General features: G+C 43.9%; 2 protein-coding genes across 2 annotated transcripts in view; one reads left to right on the forward strand and one right to left on the reverse strand.

The window, feature by feature from the left end:
* LOC133366925 (olfactory receptor 6X1-like) overlaps positions 1–13828 on the forward strand; it is a 33704-nt gene extending 19876 nt beyond the window's left edge. The window contains exon 3 of the mRNA XM_061590474.1: positions 13579–13828. Coding sequence (XP_061446458.1) covers positions 13579–13828 — 250 coding nt within the window. The remainder of the gene's footprint in view (positions 1–13578) is intronic.
* A 3864-nt stretch (positions 13829–17692) lies between these two features.
* Positions 17693–18646, reverse strand: LOC133366927 (olfactory receptor 6E1-like). The gene has a single exon (XM_061590478.1). The coding sequence runs from the start codon at positions 18644–18646 to the stop codon at positions 17693–17695; it is 954 nt and encodes a 317-aa protein (XP_061446462.1).
* Between the last annotated feature and the right edge of the window lie 1486 nt (positions 18647–20132).

Here is a 20132-nt window from a genome sequence, read left to right on the forward strand (position 1 = left end):
TACTTTCTTCTAAATTTAGCCATCACAGCTTGCCCTCAGGGCAGGCCAAGTGACATTTAGAAGCATAACAATTAGGGATTTGTTGCTTTGCTAGATGTTCACAGGTGGCCACGCTTCAAAGCTTGTTGGTTTCAGCTGCCACCGTTGTTCCGCCATTCAGCATTCAAATGAGGTAGAAGCTGAGGCAGAACAACAGGTGGCCATTTCAGAGCTACAACCACATGGTCTGAAAATAAGATTGTGATCCTCAAAATAGTATCTGGTAAAGTAGATTACTGCAACCTGTTGTTGTTGTTTATGTCATATTTTCAAGGAGAAACAAACATCAAAGCTCATGAAATTTTCAGATTAGTGCAAAACATTTTTAATGACGCCCAGAACACTGACATCTTTCTTTCAATTGGAAGGGATCTTAGAGGTCATTTAGCCTACCCCTTGCCCAGTGCAGGATCATATTTCATTCTTAGATAGTACATCTGGCTCTTTTGTGTTTTCTGTTCCTGTGATCTAATGCTTTTTGTCAATTCCTTTATCTCCACAGTAACCTATGAGCCATTGTGTCTGTACATCACTGTCACTTGATGCACAGAGTAAGTGGGTAAAAGACAATTTGTGATTCCCTAACCTTGACAGGCTTTGTAAGAACATAAGAACAGCTCTGTTGGATTGGTCCAAAAGCACCCTACTTCACCCAGTGTCCAGAAAGCTGGCTGAAGGAGACCTATAAGAACATAGTCATTTCAATGATTGCTCTGTATTGCTTTTAAAGTTTTTTTATGTTGCTCTACACTGCCCTGATGTTTTGCGAGACAGCAGTATATAAACACTTTTATAAGATAGATTAGACAGACAGACAGACAGACACATAGATAGATAGATAGATAGATAGATAGATAGATAGATAGATAGATAGATAGATAGATAGATAGATAGATAGATAGATAGATAGATATAGATAGATAGATAGATAGATAGATAGATAGATAGATAGATAGATAGATAGATAGATAGATAGATAGATAGATAGATAGATAGATAGATAGATAGATAGATAGATAGATAAGGAGAGCTTTGCTGAATGAGACCAAAGGCCTATCTAGTCCACCATTGTGTTCACACAACGGTCAACCAGATGCTCCAAAGGAAACTCACAAGCCAGACATGAGTGCAACACAAATCTCCAACGTGTGATCCTCACCAACTGATATTCAAAGACATGCTACTTCTGATCCTGAAGGAAGAAGATATCCATCATGACTTATAGCTGTTGATAAGCCTCATGAAAGCCACTGATAGACCCAGAAGCAGGCAATGAAGGCAACAGACCTCCCTCAGTGTTGCTCCCCCCAAAAAAACTGGTTGTAGAAAGTCCACTATTTGTCAACATTTAGTACTTCTGACCCCAACGGCCATTGATAGACTTTATCCTCCATGAATTTGTCTAGAACCCCATTGAAGTTCCATAAGTGAATTCTCTTTTTCTGTATTGTACTTATTAGTAAATACAGTTGACATTGCAAAAAAAAAAATCTGTTTTGATTGCCCTTGTTATCCCCTCCCTTAATCTGAGAATTATTAAAGTTCATGAAGAGGAACATAAGAACATAAGCATATCCCTGCTGAATCAGCCCACTGGTCTATCTAGTTCAGCATCGTGTTCTCACAGTGGACCACCAGGTGCCAATGGCAAACCTGCAAGCAGGACCTGAGCACACAACCGCTCTCCCCTCCTGTGGTTTCCAACAACTGGTTTTCAGAAGCATACTGCCTGTGACAGAGGAGAAAGAACATGGCTGTTGTAGCTAATAGCCATTCTCTTGCATAAGAGCCTTGTGCATTTTTCAGATTTAGAACCTTGCATGCCATCATGCATTATTTTAGCAGAAATGTTCATCATAAGCTTTCACCATGCATGTCATGAGGTGTGTGTGAAGACACAACTTTCAGCCATTTGCCAGAGAAGTGTGAAATCTATGTGTGTGTGTTTTTAAATAGGCTCATCAGTGAGTAACCCAATGTGCAGCACTCAGGCTTCTTTGTCTCTAATAATGTTTGGGGATTTTTCCTTAAGAACATAAAAAGAGCCATCCTGCATCTGACCAATCTAGTCCAACTTCCTATTTTCTACAGTGGTATAAAAACATAAGAAGAGGCTGCCGGATCAGGCCAGTGGCCCATCTAGTCCAGCATCCAGTTCTCACAGTGGCCAACCAGGTGCCCATTATGGGAAGCCCGCAAGCAGGACCTGAGCGCAAGAGCACTCTCCCCTTCTGCAGTTTCCAGCAACTGGTACTCTGACCATGGAAGCAAAGCATAGCTATCATGTCTAGAGGCTATTTATTGCCTTATCATCCAGGTATCTGTCAAATCCTCTTTTGAAGCTATCCACGTTGGGGGCCATCACTGCCTTCTGTGGGAGCGGGTTCCATATTTTAACTATGCACTGTGTGAAGAAGTACTTTTGTCTGTCCAGAATCTTCCAACATTCAGCTTCATTGGCTGTCCTTGAGTTCTAGTGTTATGAGAGAGGGAGAATGCATACTTTTATACACTTGTGTCACCTTTTACTCACCTTTTCTCTAACCTAAAGAGCCTCAAATGCGGCAACCTTTCCTCTTAGGGGAGCTGCCGCATCCCCTCGATCATTTCTGCTTTTTTCTGAAGATTTTTTTGCTCCAATCTGCATCTCTTTACACTTGTTTACATTGAACTCCAGTTGCCATTTTACTGCCCATTCACTCAATTTGGGGAGGTCCTTTTGGACCTTCTCACAATCCCTTTTTGTTTTAACAACCCTGAACAATTTACCAGCCAGATGCCTTCATGAAGTTTACTAGCAGAACAGGAGAGGTTGTATCCAATGCTTGTCCTCCTCAGCGTAGACCCACTGAAATTAGTGGACACAACTAACTTTGGTTCATTAATTTCAATGGGCCTTACCTGAGTAGACCTTAGTTGAATATAACCAGTGGACTATAGTCCTCTTCCATTGGCCTGAGAGAGCAAAGTTAAAATTCCCACTCAGCCATGAAGCTCACTGGGTGACTTTGGTCCCATCACTTTCTCTCAGTCTAACCTACTTTACAGGGCTGTTGTGAGGATAAAATGGAGAGAGGAGAACCATGCACACCACCATGAGCTCCTTGGAGGAAATGTCAGGAATGTAATAATAAAATACAATAAAATAAACTTTTCCTACAAAAATGTTTTTATTAATCCTCCATGAATTTGTGTTTTTTGGGGGGAGGGGGGTATTCATTTTCTCATAAAAGTATTTTGTGGTTCTGCATTATCATTTTGACCCTTGGTGGAAAATTTTGCCTCTATTGCTATCCAAAATTTTTAATATTATTATTATTATTTTCTGCCTCATCTTCAGATCAGTGTGCAGTTACCAAAACAGATTCTAATTGTTTCACCTTCCCTTTTCTCACCAGCCTAATTATTTGCTTCTCCTAAGGCACCAAGAGAACAGCAACAACAAAAGTTTACTTCCACCCCTCCAAAAGTTGGTGGCCTGATTAACTCCCACGTCTATCAATTAATTTTGTTCACCTTTCACCAGAATAACCCCAAAGGCCAGCAAAACTTCTTGGATTAATTAAAGTGCTCTACAGTCTGTAAGGCATGCCAACGGAGACAATCAGAAGGATTTTGCTAACTTTTCTTCTGCTGTAAGATAATAAAAAGGTTCTTTTTTCTCTTATGAAATGCACACATAAACAAGCAGATCACAAATAGTTGCATACAGTTAGCAAATGCTAATGTGTGTGTGTGTGTGTACTATTAGGGTCTTTAAAATCTTTGCTCTTAGGTGCTCGTCCTAATTTAGGGCACAATCCTAACCCAAGATCAGCTGGGATAAGTGAGTTAGGATCTGGAGGATCTCTTGCTCAGCCAACTGGTTCTGATGTGAGTGTATCTTACAGCAGAGGAAAAACAAGTCTGTGAAATAGACTTTGATTTACACCAGGGTAAATTAAACTGGGTTGCCAGGTGACATGACTGGGCTGAACAGAGTTAGGACCCAGCGTAAGTCCCTCCCCCTTGGTCCCACCCATCCCCTCCTACGGAATGCTGATTTTGTGGGGCTTACACTGGCATAGGTTAGGCTGGTCTCAGCTCAGCCTGCTAAACTGGGATGAGCAAATTAAGCCAGCATATCTCTGGCTGAGCCCGGAAACAGCCAGCCGAGTCACAGATCTGCCAGATACTCACTTGTTCATCCAAGAGGATCTTGGGTTTGGATTGCACCCTTAGTCTGGAACCAACCTTAATCAATTGAGGCTATCAAATCGAAAGTAGAAACACTTTTGAAATATCAGAGGTTACCATATAATGTCCAAATTAAGCCTTTAGCGTGGTGGCACCTACCATTTGGAATTCCCTCCTGCTACATATGAGACAGGCACCGTCTCTGTTGTCTTTTAGATGCTTATTGTCAACCATCCTTTTAAGTGGAGTTCTTTTTTTTATCCTAGTAGTGGATTTGAATTTTCTGGTGTTTTTTCAAAAAATATTCTTTCTGTTGTGCATTCATGATTCAGGAGAAGGGGTCATAGCTCAATGGCAGAGCATCGGCCTTGCATGCAGAAGGTCTCAAGTTCAATCCCCAGCATTTCCAAGTGCAACTGAGAGAGAACCCGGCTTGGCATTCTTGAGAGCCACTGACAGTCAGTGTACACAATACTGACCTAGATTGACCTATGGCCTGACTCAGTATAAAGCAACTTCCTTTGTGCCTATGCTGATTATTTGTGCTCATTGTGATAGTGGGGCAGTTATACATGAAACGGCTTTTGATAGTGCTCGTGCCTGCAAAAGGTCCAGGGTGGTCATACTGCTTTGTTTCCAATCAGTGCTTGTTCCATAACCTCCTCATGAAATCCCATATTTTTTATGCCACAAATGGTTTCCCCCCCATCTTCCTTGTGCTAAAGCACAAGAGTGCCCCTCCAGATACCAATAATGCACTAACATCAGAGAAGCATCTAATAAAACAACTAATAAAGTGGGAAGATGTGTGGATGGTCCAGGGTTAATCCACCATTAATGCACTAGCATCAAGGGCCACATCTGCACTATACATTTAAAGCACTATGATACCACTTGCCTCAAAGAATCCTGGGAACTATAGCTTGTTAAGGGTGCTGAGAGTTGTTCCCCTCAGAGAGCTACAGTTCCCAGAGTTGTCTAGGAAGAGGGGTCTGGGAGCTGTAGCTCTGCGAAGGAAACAGGAGTCTCCTAACAACTCTCATCATCCCGATCAAACCACAGTTCCCAGAATCCTTTGGGGGAAGCCAGGAAGGTTAAAGTGGTGTCGTACTGCTTTAAATGTATAGTGCAGATGTGGCCACTGATGTGTTGCAGAATATACCTGCAAATACACAAACACACCACTAGTCCCTGTCAATCAGGCCCGGCCCTCCTATTAGGCAGAGTAAGGCATCTTACTGGGGCAGCAGCGGTAGTCTCCTTGGCCATTCTTCCCAAGCTGTTTCCCCTGGCTCTTCCTAACTTCCGGAGCTGAAGCTCCAGTGTCAGCAATACACATTTGTTGCTGGTCTGGTTGATAGTCAGTCTCGCCTAATCATTTCCTCCCAATACTTCCCAGCCACTGCAATTGGGAACGGCCTCTGCCCAAGCAAGCAGAGATGTAGAAGACCCAAGCTAAGCATCAGGTGTGCATGTAATGCTTGCTGGTGCCACTGCACTGCAGCATTTGTTTGACCAGGGAGCAAGAAGGCAGAGGGCACAGAGATGAATGACTGGTGGTGAGGTGTTGGAGGGCAGAAATGGATGTGTCGCTGTGTTCCCCAAGCTAGCCTTCTGCCCTCAGCTGCCATGGAGGTTGCTGTCCCATTGCCAGTGCTGAATTAAGATACACCCGCCAGTCCAGCAAGTTTCTGTATGTGGAATCGAGGGGCTGCCTTCTCCTTCATTTCAGGCCAGCGAAATGTTTCGGTCTGGCCCCACATTTAACTGTTCATAGCAATAGTCCTAAAAACACGAGAACCTGCTTTGTATTGAGGCCATTGGTCCATCGGGCTAAGGTAGAACCCTTTTCTGTGCTTTCCATGTGCAGAGTTTTAGTTGTATTTCATTTTCGTGTGTGTGTGTGTGGGAGGGGCAGTATTCCAGCATTCACTTTCTCACCTGTGCTGACCTGGTACAGTCCAGATTAGAGAAGCTTGGATCACATTCACACCATACATTTATTTCACTATCGCTGGATCGTCACCTTGTAGTGGTGAGTGGGCTTGCGTGTTCCAATGAACCCTGTGAGCGATGCCGTCGGGAGTCATGTACTCCCAGCAGGGTCGCCCATGGCGGTAAGGTCGAGGGAGAGGAACCAGACAAAGAACGATCCAAGAAAGTCCTCAACGGCAGAACAGGTGGAGGATAACAATGTGTATGTTACAATGGCTGTGAAGGCGGATGAAGGCTGCAGCAGATAAAGGACTTCCAATCGTCATGGTACCCATGCCATTGGATCAAAGCCTTTTTCTGTCAAGATTGTGTGTTGATTGTGGTGCACTGATCTTCCCACATAAAACAAATTCACGTTCAGGCGTCTTCCATAATGAAAGTCCTATGGCGATTGGCAAATGGCGACGGGGGCAGGACTGTGAAATCAAGAAGCCCCTAGTCATGGTCTGATACATCGGCGGTGGATACAGATTCAGACGGATCCATTGTTAAAGACTATATTTTGGAATACAATCTTACTCAGTCAGAAATCGCCAAGATTTCACTTGAAACAGCGATGGCTTCCCCCAAAGAATCCTAGGAAGGGTAGGTTGTGAAGGGTGCTGAGTGTTCTTAGGAGACCCTTATTCACCTCATAGAGTTACAATTCCCAGAATTCTCTGGGAAGAGGGACTGACGGTTAAACCACTCTGGGAATCATAGCTCTGTGAGGAGAATAGGGGTCTCCTAATGTGTCTCAGCACCCTTCACAAGCTACCCTTCCCAGGGGTCTTTGGGGGGAAGACATAACTGCTTAAAGTTCAGTAATTGTGGGATGAATGTATGGTGTGAATGTGTCCCTGGTGTTTCATAAATGAGAAAAACAATGTCCTCCTAAATGAGGGGGGAATGGCTCTTTTCCAAGACATGCATATCCTTGGGGATACCCTTGGAAAATGCAGTTTTTTCTAAGGGAGGCTGACATTGCAGTTAGATCTCCCAAGAGCCTCCAAGGCCTCTGTTTCTGGCATACTATCAGCACACTGGATGGAGAGAGGGAGACCTCCATCTTTCTCTCTCCCTGCAGCCAGGGCAGTGCTGGCTTTTGTCAATGTTATAATAATAATAATAAATAATAATTTAATTTTTGTGTCGCCTATCTGGCGAAGGCCACTCTAGGCGACGTACACAATTAAATTCCAGTAAAATACAATTTAAAATACGATTTAAAATACATAGCAATACAATACAGTCGACAATAAAGGATTAAATTACAGCATAAAACAGTATGTAAACAACGGGCATTCAGTAATAGTGATAAAAGCTTAGCCCACCCCGGAGGTCCCGAAGGCCTGTCCAAAGAGCCAGGTTTTTAATGCTTGGCGGAATGCATCCAGGGAAGGGGCATGTCGAAGATCGAACGGGAGGGAGTTCCAGAGAGTGGGGGCCGCCACTGAAAATGCCCTCTCCCTAGTTCCCACCAACCTAGCTGTTTTCGTTGGTGGTACTGAGAGAAGGCCCTGCGTGGCTGATCTAGTCAGGCGGCTAAGTTGGTGGTACTGGAGGTGCTCCTTCAGGTAAACTGGGCCGAGACCGTATAGGGCTTTAAAGGTTAATACCAACACCTTGAATTGGGCCCGGAAAGCAACTGGAAAGCAACAATACCCAACTTTCCCCTGTCACCCACAAGCAGTACTTCGGTTTTATCAGGATTGAGCTTCAGCCTGTTATAATGTTAGAGCTCCACCGTGTGCCCAAAGTTGGGATTGAACATAAGAACATAAGAAGAGCCTGCTGGATCAGGCCAGTGGCCCATCTAGTCCAGCATCCTGTTCTCACAGTGGCCAACCAGGTGCCTGGGGGAAGCCCACAAGCAGGACCCGAGTGCAAGAACACTCTCCCCTCCTGAGGCTTCCGGCAACTGGTTTTCAGAAGCATGCTGCCTCTGACTAGGGTGGCAGAGCACAGCCATCATGGCTAGTAGCCATTGATAGCCCTGTCCTCCATGAATTGGTCTAATCTTCTTTTAAAGCCGTCCAAGCTGGTGGCCATTACTGCATCTTGTGGGAGCAAATTCCATAGTTTAACTATGCGCTGAGTAAAGAAGTACTTCCTTTTGTCTGTCCTGAATCTTCCAACATTCAGCTTCTTTGAATGTCCACGAGTTCTAGTATTATGAGAGAGGGAGAAGAACTTTTCTCTATCCACTTTCTCAATGCCATGCATAATTTTATACACTTCTATCGTGTCTCCTCTGACCTGCCTTTTCTCTAAACTAAAAAGCCCCAAATGCTGCAACCTTTCCTCGTAAGGGAGTCGCTCCATCCCCTTGATCATTCTGGTTGCCCTCTTCTGAACCTTTTTCAACTCTAGAATATCCTTTTTGAGATGAGGCGACCAGAACTGTACACAGTATTCCAAATGCGGCCGCACCATAGATTTATACAATGGCATTATGATATCGGCTGTTTTATTTTCAATACCTTTCCTAATTATTGCTAGCATGGAATTTGCCTTTTTCACAGCTGCCGCACACTGGGTCGACATTTTCATTGTGCTGTCCACTACAACCCCGAGGTCTCTCTCCTGGTCGGTCACCGCCAGTTCAGACCCCATGAGCGTATATGTGAAATTAAGATTTTTTGCTCCAATATGCATAATTTTACACTTGTTTATATTGAATTGCATTTGCCATTTTTCTGCCCATTCACTCAGTTTGGAGAGGTCTTTTTGGAGCTCTTCGCAATCCCTTTTTGTTTGAACAACCCTGAACAATTTAGTGTCATCAGCAAACTTGGCCACTTCACTGCTCACTCCTAATTCTAGGTCATTAATGAACAAGTTGAAAAGTACAGGTCCCAATACCGATCCTTGAGGGACTCCACTTTCTACAGCCCTCCATTGGGAGAACTGTCCGTTTATTCCTACTCTCTGCTTTCTGCTTCTTAACCAATTCCTTATCCACAAGAGGACCTCTCCTCTTATTCCATGACTGCTAAGCTTCCTCAGAAGCCTTTGGTGAGGTACCTTGTCAAACGCTTTTTGAAAGTCTAAGTACACTATGTCCACTGGGTCACCTCTATCTATATGCTTGTTGACACTCTCAAAGAATTCTAATAGGTTACTGAGACAGGACTTTCCCTTGGAGAAGCCATGCTGGCTCTGCTTCAGCAAGGCTTGTTCTTCTATGTGCTTAGTTAATCTAGCTTTAATCATACTTTCTACCAGTTTTCCAGGGACAGAAGTTAAGCTAACTGGCCTGTAATTTCCGGGATCCCCTCTGGATCCCTTTTTGAAGATTGGTGTTACATTTGCCACTTTCCAGTCCTCAGGCACGGAGGAGGACCCAAGGGACAAGTTACATATTTTAGTTAGCAGATCAGCAATTTCACATTTGAGTTCTTTGAGAACTCTCAGGTGGATGCCATCCGGGCCCGGTGATTTGTCAGTTTTTATATTGTCCATTAAGCTTAGAACTTCCTCTCTCATTACCACTATTTGTCTCAGTTCCTCAGAATCCCTTCCTGCAAATGTTAGTTCAGGTTCAGGGATCTGCCCTATATCTTCCACTGTGAAGACAGATGCAAAGAATTCATTTAGCTTCTCTGCAATCTCCTTATCGTTCTTTAGTACACCTTTGACTCCCTTATCATCCAAGGGTCCAATTGTCTCCCTAGATGGTCTCCTGCTTTGAATGTATTTATAGAATTTTTTGTTGTTGGTTTTTATGTTCTTAGCAATGTGCTCCTCAAATTCTTTTTTAGCATCCCTTATTGTCTTCTTGCATTTCTTTTGCCAGAGTTTGTGTTCTTTTTTATTTTCTTCATTTGGACAAGACTTCCATTTTCTGAAGGAAGACTTTTTGCCTCTAAGAGGCATGTACTCAATGTGTGTTAGCTGCTTTGGCAGGTAAACCTGTGTCAAGGGTAGCCAATTTGGTGCCCTCCCCATGTTGCTGAACTCCATCTCTCCCATCATCCTTGATCACAGGTCATGCTGATGGGATCTGTAGTCCAACAACATATGTTGCCCGAGAAGAAGAGGCCCTCGTAGTTTCTATTACAAGGTTCTGCTTGAGCTAGGCCACACCAGGATCCAGTTGCAGAGCTGGTTTTCCACACCAAGGCTCACCTTCAAACATTCCCTTTCAGACTGCTAGTGCTATATTCCAGATTCCTGTCCGAAGCTGATTTTTCACACAGTAGTTCTCAATCACTGGCAAAGATTCATGCAGGAACTGTTAGCATGGACAGGGCTCATTAAGTTTGGCCACAGTTGGTCCAAAGAAACACATACCCACAAATAGGCATATCCGACGATATGGAGCTGTTGCAGGTTGGCTACAAGCCTATAAACCTGAGAGACACTCCTCCCCAACATGGCCTATATTATTTTTAAAATGACTTCAACTTTGGTTCATTTTGCAAAGAGGCTGCTTGAGACCTGATGGAAAAATAACTGAAAGTGTTAAGGCTGTCATCTCAACTGACAGGATGTTGCCAGTCATATGCACAGGACATGGCCTTTGGCAGTCCAATTCATGCAATCCCAAAAGCAATTGTAGAAGTTTGACCACCAGGAGAGGAGCCCATTGTTCAGATCTGTATCTTATCCAAGCTAGCTACAAAGTGAATACCGCCACCTGTCCTCACAAAAGAAAAGCCCATTACTCTGACCATACAGCTCATAATAGGTATGGAAATTAAGGACTAACACCTGCCTGATCCAATTAGTGTTGGATTCTCCTTTGAGGCTTTTGTCCAGAAAGGTATAAAAACAGAACTCCCAGAGCCGTTCTGAGTCCTGGTTGCCTAGTTCCACTTTGCTGAATATCACTCTACTTGAAATTGCCTGCTGAATCACTTAGCCAGCCAGAACCCAGGGGTCTGACTCTCCCCTGCTCTTCCTTCACTATCTCTGGACCCCTGCCTGCTGAAGCAGAGGTCCCCGCTTGCTGAAGCTGCTTCAAAAGCCCTTTTCAGGGCTCTGCTGCTTTTTCTGCTTTCCCCTAGACCTTTGCCAGCCAAAGAGAGATCCAAGAAGCCATTTCAGGACCCTGCCTACTGCGTCTGCTGTTTCCCTGCGTAACCCAGGAGTCTCAATGCTCTCCAGTTCAATTTCTAGATTGCCCACCAGGGCTGGGCAAAGTCTATCTCGCGCTCTGTCCTGTCTTCTGGAGGTCCTTTTCCTACAACTTGTAGCCTCCACATTTGCTTTCTCTGACTATCTTTGACTGTGTGTGAGAGAGTGTGTTTCAGAGACCACTCTCTGGTCCTCTCTGCCCAGCTATGCATGACTGAGGCCTAGTCTGCAATGTGAGACCCAGAGACAGAAAGGACAGTCTTTTAAATCTATCCAAATTGGTGACCATCACTACATCTTGTCAGAGCAAATTCCACAGTTTAACTATGCATCAGGTCAGAAGTACTTTCTTCTACCTGTCCTGAATCTTCCAGTATTCAGCTTGACTGTGTGGCCCTGAGTTCTAGCATTATGAAAGAGGGAGAAAAACTCCTTAATCCACTCTCTGGGCACCGTGCATACCTGTATGCATCTCTATCGTTTCCAATCCCCACACACACTTTTGCCAGCTCACTATTCTATTGCTCTCAGCTGATCCTAATAAAATGGGTATTAGGTTATGTATCACTGTTCTTACTGGTATTGTTGTTATGTGCCTCCAAGTCGACTACGACTTATGGTGACCCTATGAATCAGTGACCTCCAAGAGCATCTGTCATGAACCACCCTGTTCAGATCTTGTAAATTCAAGTCTGTGGCTTCCTTTATGGAATCAATCCATCTCTTGTTTGGCCTTCATTATCGGACTCCCATCAGCCCACTTCTAGTCTGACATCTGGACCATGACACTCGATTGGTTCTCACATGAGCTGTCCACAATAAACTAAGAATGCTGCACACAGAGGCCTAGTTTGTGTAATTTGTCCCCCTCGGACATGAAGATCACACAAACTGGACTCTTCAAATCAGGCATCCAACCTGAAGGCTTAGTCTTTACTTGAAGGGGAAAGACAGGGATTTCTGAACCAATCTAGCCATATTTATGAAAGTTGGGGCACAGTCTTTCTGCCTCATCTACCTCACAGGGTCATTGGGCAAACAAAATTGGATAGCAGTTTTATGGGGGAGGGTGTTACGGATGTGAAACCTGGCTGGTTAGTAATATCATTCATCTCTTTTACAAATGCATTTCAAGACAGTTGTCTTTTCTTTCTCATTTCCTAGTCTTTGCTGCCACTTAGTGGCTTTTCTGTTACTACACCATGTAGGGCAAGTTGCTCCTTGTAAGATACAAACACTTAAATTGGTCAAAGGGGAGGGAAACACCTTTTCCACAAAATAATGATGTTTTCTTAAAACAGCCAGAACAGGAGCAAGACTGCTATTCAGCATCCAGTTGCCCTGAACTGAATTATCTGTTACCTGATACTCAAGAGCACATGTGATGTTTTTTCCCTTTGGGATAACTGGCGTGTCAAATGAGACGTCAAGTTCTTTGACTAACAGAGCAATCCTGAGTCATGGAAGCTGGCTTAAGTTAAACCCCATTCAGATCCAAGCCCCATTCAGGAGTGAGGCTGCTGCTAGCTGAGCCAACTCAACCCTGACAGGAAAAGAAGCCAGCAAAATAGAATTTGATTTTCACCATGTAAGTTCATCCAGGTTGCCAGGTCACATGACTGAGCTGAATGGAGTTAGGATCCAGCATTAGTCCCTTCCCCCTCAGTCCCATCCCTGCCACTCCCCTGGAATGCAGGTTTCTTGGGACTTACACCGGCAGAAGTTAAGCCAGTCTCGGCTCAGCCAGCTGAGCCTGGGCTGAACCAGGATGAGCAAGGCATGCCAATGTGATATGGAATTTTTATAATAAACTATATATTCTTTAGGAATAATGAGGTTATAATATATTAATAGGTAAATCAAAGCTAAAAATCTCTTTCTCTCTGCTTGATGCTGTTTCTTTGGGGTCCCTTCTTGGAATGTTCAGTATGCTGGGACAGCAAGGCCAGGAGATAAGTTAAAAGGAGCAAGACCCTGGTACAGCAGCCTCAGTGTCTCCAAAGGGTCAGGAAGGGTCAGCTTTGGAATGTATTAGGTCATAGAAGGGATGGCTTGGTATTAGAATTTCTGATTATTATCTGGTTGGCTAGATTTTAATGTAAGTAGCACAATGTCTAGGTAATACTTATGTGTAACTTTTGGATTGGAAAATGCCAATTTCTTTGTCTTGGAGGGTATAAAAATGTAGACATCAGTGCCATGTGGCAGAGCACCATCAAACATCATGGGAAACTGAATTCCTGTACATTTCCTTACTAAATGAAGGCCTACCTTTTTGCTGCAAGCCTGTGTCCTCAATTTCTTCAGGACCCCCGGTCCATCGGACCCCAAATTCCCTGTCAAATATGTAGCCCAGCTGAGCTGGGAAATAGCTGGTCCTAACTCTCTCACCCTGGCATCACTGGGTTTGGATTGTGCCCTAAATCTAAAGCTAAAATATTGGCCTGATAAAGATCATGTTGCAACCTTCCAGGCATTGCTGGATTACACCTCCCATCAGCCCCAGCCAGCACAGCCAATGGACAGGATGGTGCATTCAGCTCATTTTAGACGTTGAACTTAATGGGTATAATGGAAGTCCCTGCTGTGAATGTAATGGCCTTCGATAGTAATGTGTGTTACTTCACTTACTTAAAATGATCTTATCAGGGGAATTCTTTAGATGGTAATGTGTACAAGCTCACTTCACATTTGGGGCCCTCCTTATCAGTGGTGGCTTGTGGTTCCATATCAGTGGGGCAGTGGAATCCTCTCCAGGTTTTAGTCTGAACTTTCAAGGAGCTGTCCAAGGTGCTGCCCAGAGCTGATTCCACTGCCCCATTGATATGGAGCCACTGGCTGCCACTGCTTCTTGTTCATTCTGTTCAATGGGGCCCTGGATTTTTGCCCCCAAGTCCTGTTCTGATATTGTCCCTGGTTAGGGATGAATGGAGTTGTAGGACCCCTCCAGACATCCTTTCTATTGTGCAGTCATGATTATTTGTGCTTATAAAGATATCAGAGTGGCTGTACATGATCCTATTTTCAACACTGCTTGCACCTGCAAAAGTTTCAGGGTGAACATACTGCTTGATTTCCAGTCAGGGCATGTGTCCCATAGCTACCTGATGAAATCCTGTCACTTTTTATAACAGGTATATTATGTGCTTTCCCCCCCCTTGCTTTTATTGCACTATAGTGCAAGAACATCCCTTCAGATGACAATGTTGTGGTACATTTGGAGAAAGTTTAATGTTGTGTGGAAGGTCTAGTATAAATGTATCACTAATATACTATTGTTGCATCCATGTTGCTGAATACACACACACACTCACAAATGATAAGTCTGGAGGGGCCTGTAGTCTAGCAAAATCTTGAGGTCCAAAGGTTCTCCAGTCCTACATTAGGATTTTGTTTTGTTTACATTATTTATGGATTATGCTAGAGTGCCCTATTCCAGGACAGCAAAAGTGAGGCGGGGACATTGTGGCTCTTTTCACAGGGTGAGTGGATTTAGGAGGCAGGGACAGCACAAGAAGTAGCAGCATTTCTCCTGTGTCTTTACTTCTGCCAACCAGCATCTAATTTCTCCATAATGCCAGGATGTAACATCTTCCAGGCAGAGCTTGGAAAAGTTACTTTTTTTGAACTACGACTCCCATCAGCCCCAGCCAGCATGGCCACTGGACTGGGCTGATGGGAGTTGTAGTTCAAAACAGTAACTTTTCCAAGCTCTGCTTCCAGGTTACTGCTGGCCCACAACATCCCTCATTCTCTGTACCCCGGGCCCTCAAATTTCACCCAACCCCCCAAAATATGACAATCAGTTTGCTCTTACCTTGTTTCACAATTTTTTATATATATTCATAATTTCTGTGGGTTTGGATATTATTTGGTTCTCTTCTTTGTTGTGAAATATTGCATAATTTTATGGCCCAAGGTACATTCAGATGCACTGATATACTGCAACACATGAAGTCCGTAAAGCAGGGAGTGACTAACATAGTGCCCATCACATGTTGCTGGGCTACAACTCCCATCATCCCTGACCATTGGCCATGTTGGTGGGATCTGATGGGAGTTGGAGTCCAATAACACTGTGAGGTCCACATTTCATCTGGGTTACCCATTGCTTCCTTCAAGGATTTCCAGGCTAAGATGTTGGCAATACAAAGCTCACATTGGTCAGAAAATGCAAAAAGTCAACAGGATCTGTAAACATTACAAGAGGTAATCCATGTTGTTAATGGAAATAACAATACATTGAGTCAGGCCATTGCTTCAGTTAGGCTAGGATGGGAAACGTTTGGCCCTTCAGACGTTGCTGAACTACATCTCCCATCGTTCCTGGCCATTGGCTATACTTGCTGGTGCTGATGGGAGTTGTGGTTCAGCAACATCTGGAGAGCCAAAGATTCCCCACACCTGATTCAGGCCAATATTTACACTGGATGACAACAGCTCTCCAGGGGCTCAGGAGGGTGCCTGTTCCCCCGCCTGGCCACCAAGGAGCCTGTCACTTTATGGAAGCTGAGCATGTGGTCTTGTTCCGGGTACCACCCATCTCCAATCTCCTCCTCTCCAAACTGCCATAGCCTGCTGAGTTTCCTTGAGAGAATCCGTTCACCTTCTTCACCACTGAGGAGCCCAGAAGGAAAATGGGTAAAGTCGCCAACACTGACATCTCTGTTTTGTTTCACTTTCCCTCCAGAAGAGAAATTGAACTGGAACCAAGGTTTTTGCATACAGTCAAAGCTGACAAGCAAATCTGACAGTTTCATCCTCAGAGGAAATCTTTCCTGAAGGCCGGGCAAAGGCAAAACGGTTTCAACTGGACTGGCAGAAAAGCTTAAGAATGTGCCTTATGTCCCAAGGCTCAGTACCAGCTGATTAGTACTGATAGTGTGGCTGCAAAGGATCTCTTTAAAGTTCATGTATAGGCATAGTTTGGATTCAAACAACACCTTCAAACAGAGGGGAAAGATCCATTTGTAAGTGCAGTTTGAATCCCAGCCATGTCTGTAAATGAACTTTGTAGGTGCAAGGGCTTTGCAGGCACCGACAGTCAGCTGATCACTGGCACTTGCAAAGCTCTGGCCTGCCAGCATGCCTTCAAAGGAGCTCCCTGTAAACACTGACCAGCTAATTTACTGCCACACTGGTCTGTACGTCCTCGTAATGAAGCATTTCTCAGAATAGATTATTTGTGGGTGGATGTGAGGGAGATAGTGACTGAAGTTTCACATCAACAGAGCTGGTCCTAACAGTGAGGCAGTTGCTTTAAGCAGCAGATATTGGGGAGGTGTTGGAGAACAGCCTGCTGCCCTCTTGTGTAGTAGGGGACATTGCCCTGTCAGCAGTGTTGATGTAAGATTTAACTGCTAATGTAGTCAGCTCCTGTACATGGAGATGGGGGTGCTATCTTGTTCATTGTCTCAGACAGCAACTTGTTTTGGACTGGCCCTGTAAAGCAAAGGTGGGGGACCTTTTTCAACACAAGGGCCACATTCTCTCATGAGCAACCTTCCAGAGGCCATGTGCAAGTGAGGAGTGGAGCCAAAATCAGAAGTTTACATACTCCTCTCTATCCACGCGGAAGAGGCATTATCACAGTTCAAGGATACATTCTAGGCAGGCAAATGCACTCAAGGATGGCATGGAGCAGGGCCAGTGAGGAATGTGTCTGAGGAAGGAGGCATGACCTGAGGATTCCTGAGGGTCCCATAGAGAGGCCCTTGGGGGAGCATTCCTCCCCTGAGCCAACGGTTCAGTCCGATCTTTAAGAGGTATTTTCACCTCAGTCCCTGAAAGTAATTAAAGAGTCTGGGCCAAATAGTTCACCTCAGTTCTATATTTAATGTAGTGTTTTGATATGTGTAAACGTCCAAGAATTGTGGTGCAACACTTGAATAAGTATGGAATCATATGGATTATTACATTGAAATCCAAACATTACTCCAAAAGGAACCCATTTCATTTAGAAATTCATAAAAATCAAATTCCTCAGGCATCCTCAAACAGGAATAGAACTCAGTTCAATACCACCAATTGGCACATGTTTACCAGTGTATCCAAATATGAACGCACAAGGACCTGGTTCATGTAGAAGCTCCATAGCATGGCAACATAAATGTGGTTTGAAATAACATAACTTCATGGATAATATAAGATATTAGGGGTGTGCATTGGCCCCAAGACGGTATATGGGTTTTTTTAAAAAAAAATCTGATTTGTTTCTGCATTGCCCTGTGGTTCCATGATGGGATATAATGTAGATGCAAGAAAAATACATTTTAAATATAAATAATAAATAGATAAATACAAGACAGAATGTAGCATTCATTTTTCTAGACAGAGCTTCTGCAAAGATAGATACTTCTGGAGATTACTTTTTCCCCCACAGACGATCCACCCTCCTCCCACTACCTTTCTATTTGTCTTTTCAGTTTTTTCTTGGTCTTTTAGCAATGGCTGTGAGTTGTCCCAAGGCATCTCTCAAGGACTCCTGAACTTGTTTGTTTCTCAAGCTGTATATGAAAGGGTTGAACAAGGGAGACACAACAGTGTTGAGAATGGCCACCATTTTCCCAAGCTCTAGTTTGCCACTCTGTGTCGGTTTGATATAAAGGAAGATGCAACTGCCGTAGGTGATGGACACCACGATGAAGTGAGAGGCGCAAGTGGAAAAGGCCTTCTGTCTCCCTGTGGCAGAGGGCATACGTAAGACAGTTTTGATTATATTGATGTAGGACACCACTGTAATGGTCAAGGTGCCCAGCAAAGAAAGCGCTGCAGTGATGAATCCAAGAAATCCCAAAAGCCACGTGTCTCCACAAAGGAGCTTGAGCAATGGCGTATTGTCACAGAAGAAATGGTCGAGGATGTTGGAGTCACATATCGGAAACTGTAGGAAAAGGATTAATGGGCCAATGATCAGGAGAAAGCTGCCGACCCAACAAAACAGAACCAGAGACAAGCATAAATGATGGCTCATGATGGATGTATAGCGCAAGGGATTGCAGATGGCTACATATCTATCAAAGGACATGACAGCTAAGAGGAAGAACTTGGTGGTACCCAGATGGAAATACAAAAAGCACTGTACCATGCACCCAACATAGGAGATGCTTTTATTGCCTGTTGCAAGATGTGCCAAAGTTTGGGGGATGATCGCAGTGGTGAAGGAGATTTCCAAGAAAGAGAAATTCTGGAGGAAGAAATACATTGGTGTGTGTAGCCGGTAATCTATGTGACTGATGGTAATAATCACAGCATTGCCCATAATGGTCAGGAGGTAGGAACAGAGAAATATGGTGAACAACAGCAGCTGCAATTTCTGGATGTCGGTGAAACCCAGAAGGATGAACTCACTGACAGTGGTTTGGTTGTTTTTCATGACTGCTTCAGAACAGGGGTTGGGATGGGGTGGGAGGATAAGATGATTAACATTAATATTTGTAATCTTCCTCGTCACTACACAACAGTTTGCATGTGTAATCGCCAACTTAAAATGCAAACCAAAAATATTCATTCAAACAAACTACAGTCTCCTTCTCTATTATGGCCCCTACAAAATCCAAGCATGTATGTGAAGTAAAAATAGTGATGGTGATTTTTACTTGAAAAAAACTGATGAATAGAACTAATTTCTGCTCTCCCCCACACAAACACAAAGAAAGAACTGGGCAGGGTTGCATTTTATTTTTCATTGGGGGAGAGATTGTTCCTCTAGTCCCTCCCATTAAGTCCAAAGGGCATCACCTTTTGAAGGTTTGAAGTCCAGTCTGGTGCAATACTTAGGGTGTTGGACAAGGAACTGGGAGACCTGAATTCAAATTCTGACTCAGTCATGAAGTTCACTGTGTGATTTTGGGCTGGTCACCTTTTCTCAGTCTAACCAGCCTCCCAGAAAAAATGAGACAGGAGAACCATGTACACCACTTTAAGCTCCTCACAGGAATGGCAGCTATAGACAGACAATGACAGTTCAGTCATGACTCCTCAGTGCTCTGTCAACAGCACACCCAGAAGTAAGCTCAGGTTTAGGCTTGAGAAGGGAAGACTGAGGGGAGAGATGATAGCACTCTTCATGTACTTGAAAGGTTGAAAGGAGGGCTAGGATCTCTTCTCCATCATCCCAGAGTACAGGACATGGAATAAAGGGCTCAAATTACAGGAAGCCAGATTTCAACTGAACATCAGGAAAAACTTCCTGACTGTCAGAGCAGTATGACAATGGAACCAATTACCTATGGAGGTGTTGGGCTCTCCAACACTGGAGGTCTTCAAGAGGCAGCTGGACAGCCACCTACTGGGCAAGGTTTAACTTGGATTCCTTCATTGAACAAGGGATTGGACCCAATGGCCTTATAGGCTCCTTCCAACTCTATGGCCCCCACCCTGTGGAACTCCCTCCCAAATGATCTCCGCCATGCCCCTTCCATGATGAGTTTCTGCCAGGCCTTGAAGAGCTGGCTCTTCAGGCAGGCTTTTGGGGTGGGCTAGATGTTATCTTCATTGTTTTTAGATTTTTAATGTCTAGGTATTATATGCCTATTTTGTATGTCGCCCAGAGTGGCTGGACAGCCAGCCAGATGGGCGACTAATAATAATAATAACAATAACAATAATAATAATAATAATAATAATAATAATAATAATAATAATAATAATAATAATAATAATAATAATAATAATAATAATAATAATAATATGGCTCTATGATTCTATGAGCTAGATGTGGAGCAGAGGAGTGACAGATGGGGTGAGGATGTACCTTTCCTCCTTCCACATTTGCATAAAATGCAGGCAGAGGAAGAGGAGGGTGGACTATAGAGATATAGAGTTAGATTAGAACTCTGGACACTGTAGCTCTATGAGAG

The sequence above is a fragment of the Rhineura floridana genome, chromosome 11 (genome assembly GCF_030035675.1).
Source record: "Rhineura floridana isolate rRhiFlo1 chromosome 11, rRhiFlo1.hap2, whole genome shotgun sequence".
NCBI classification, from domain to species: Eukaryota; Metazoa; Chordata; class Lepidosauria; order Squamata; family Rhineuridae; genus Rhineura; species Rhineura floridana.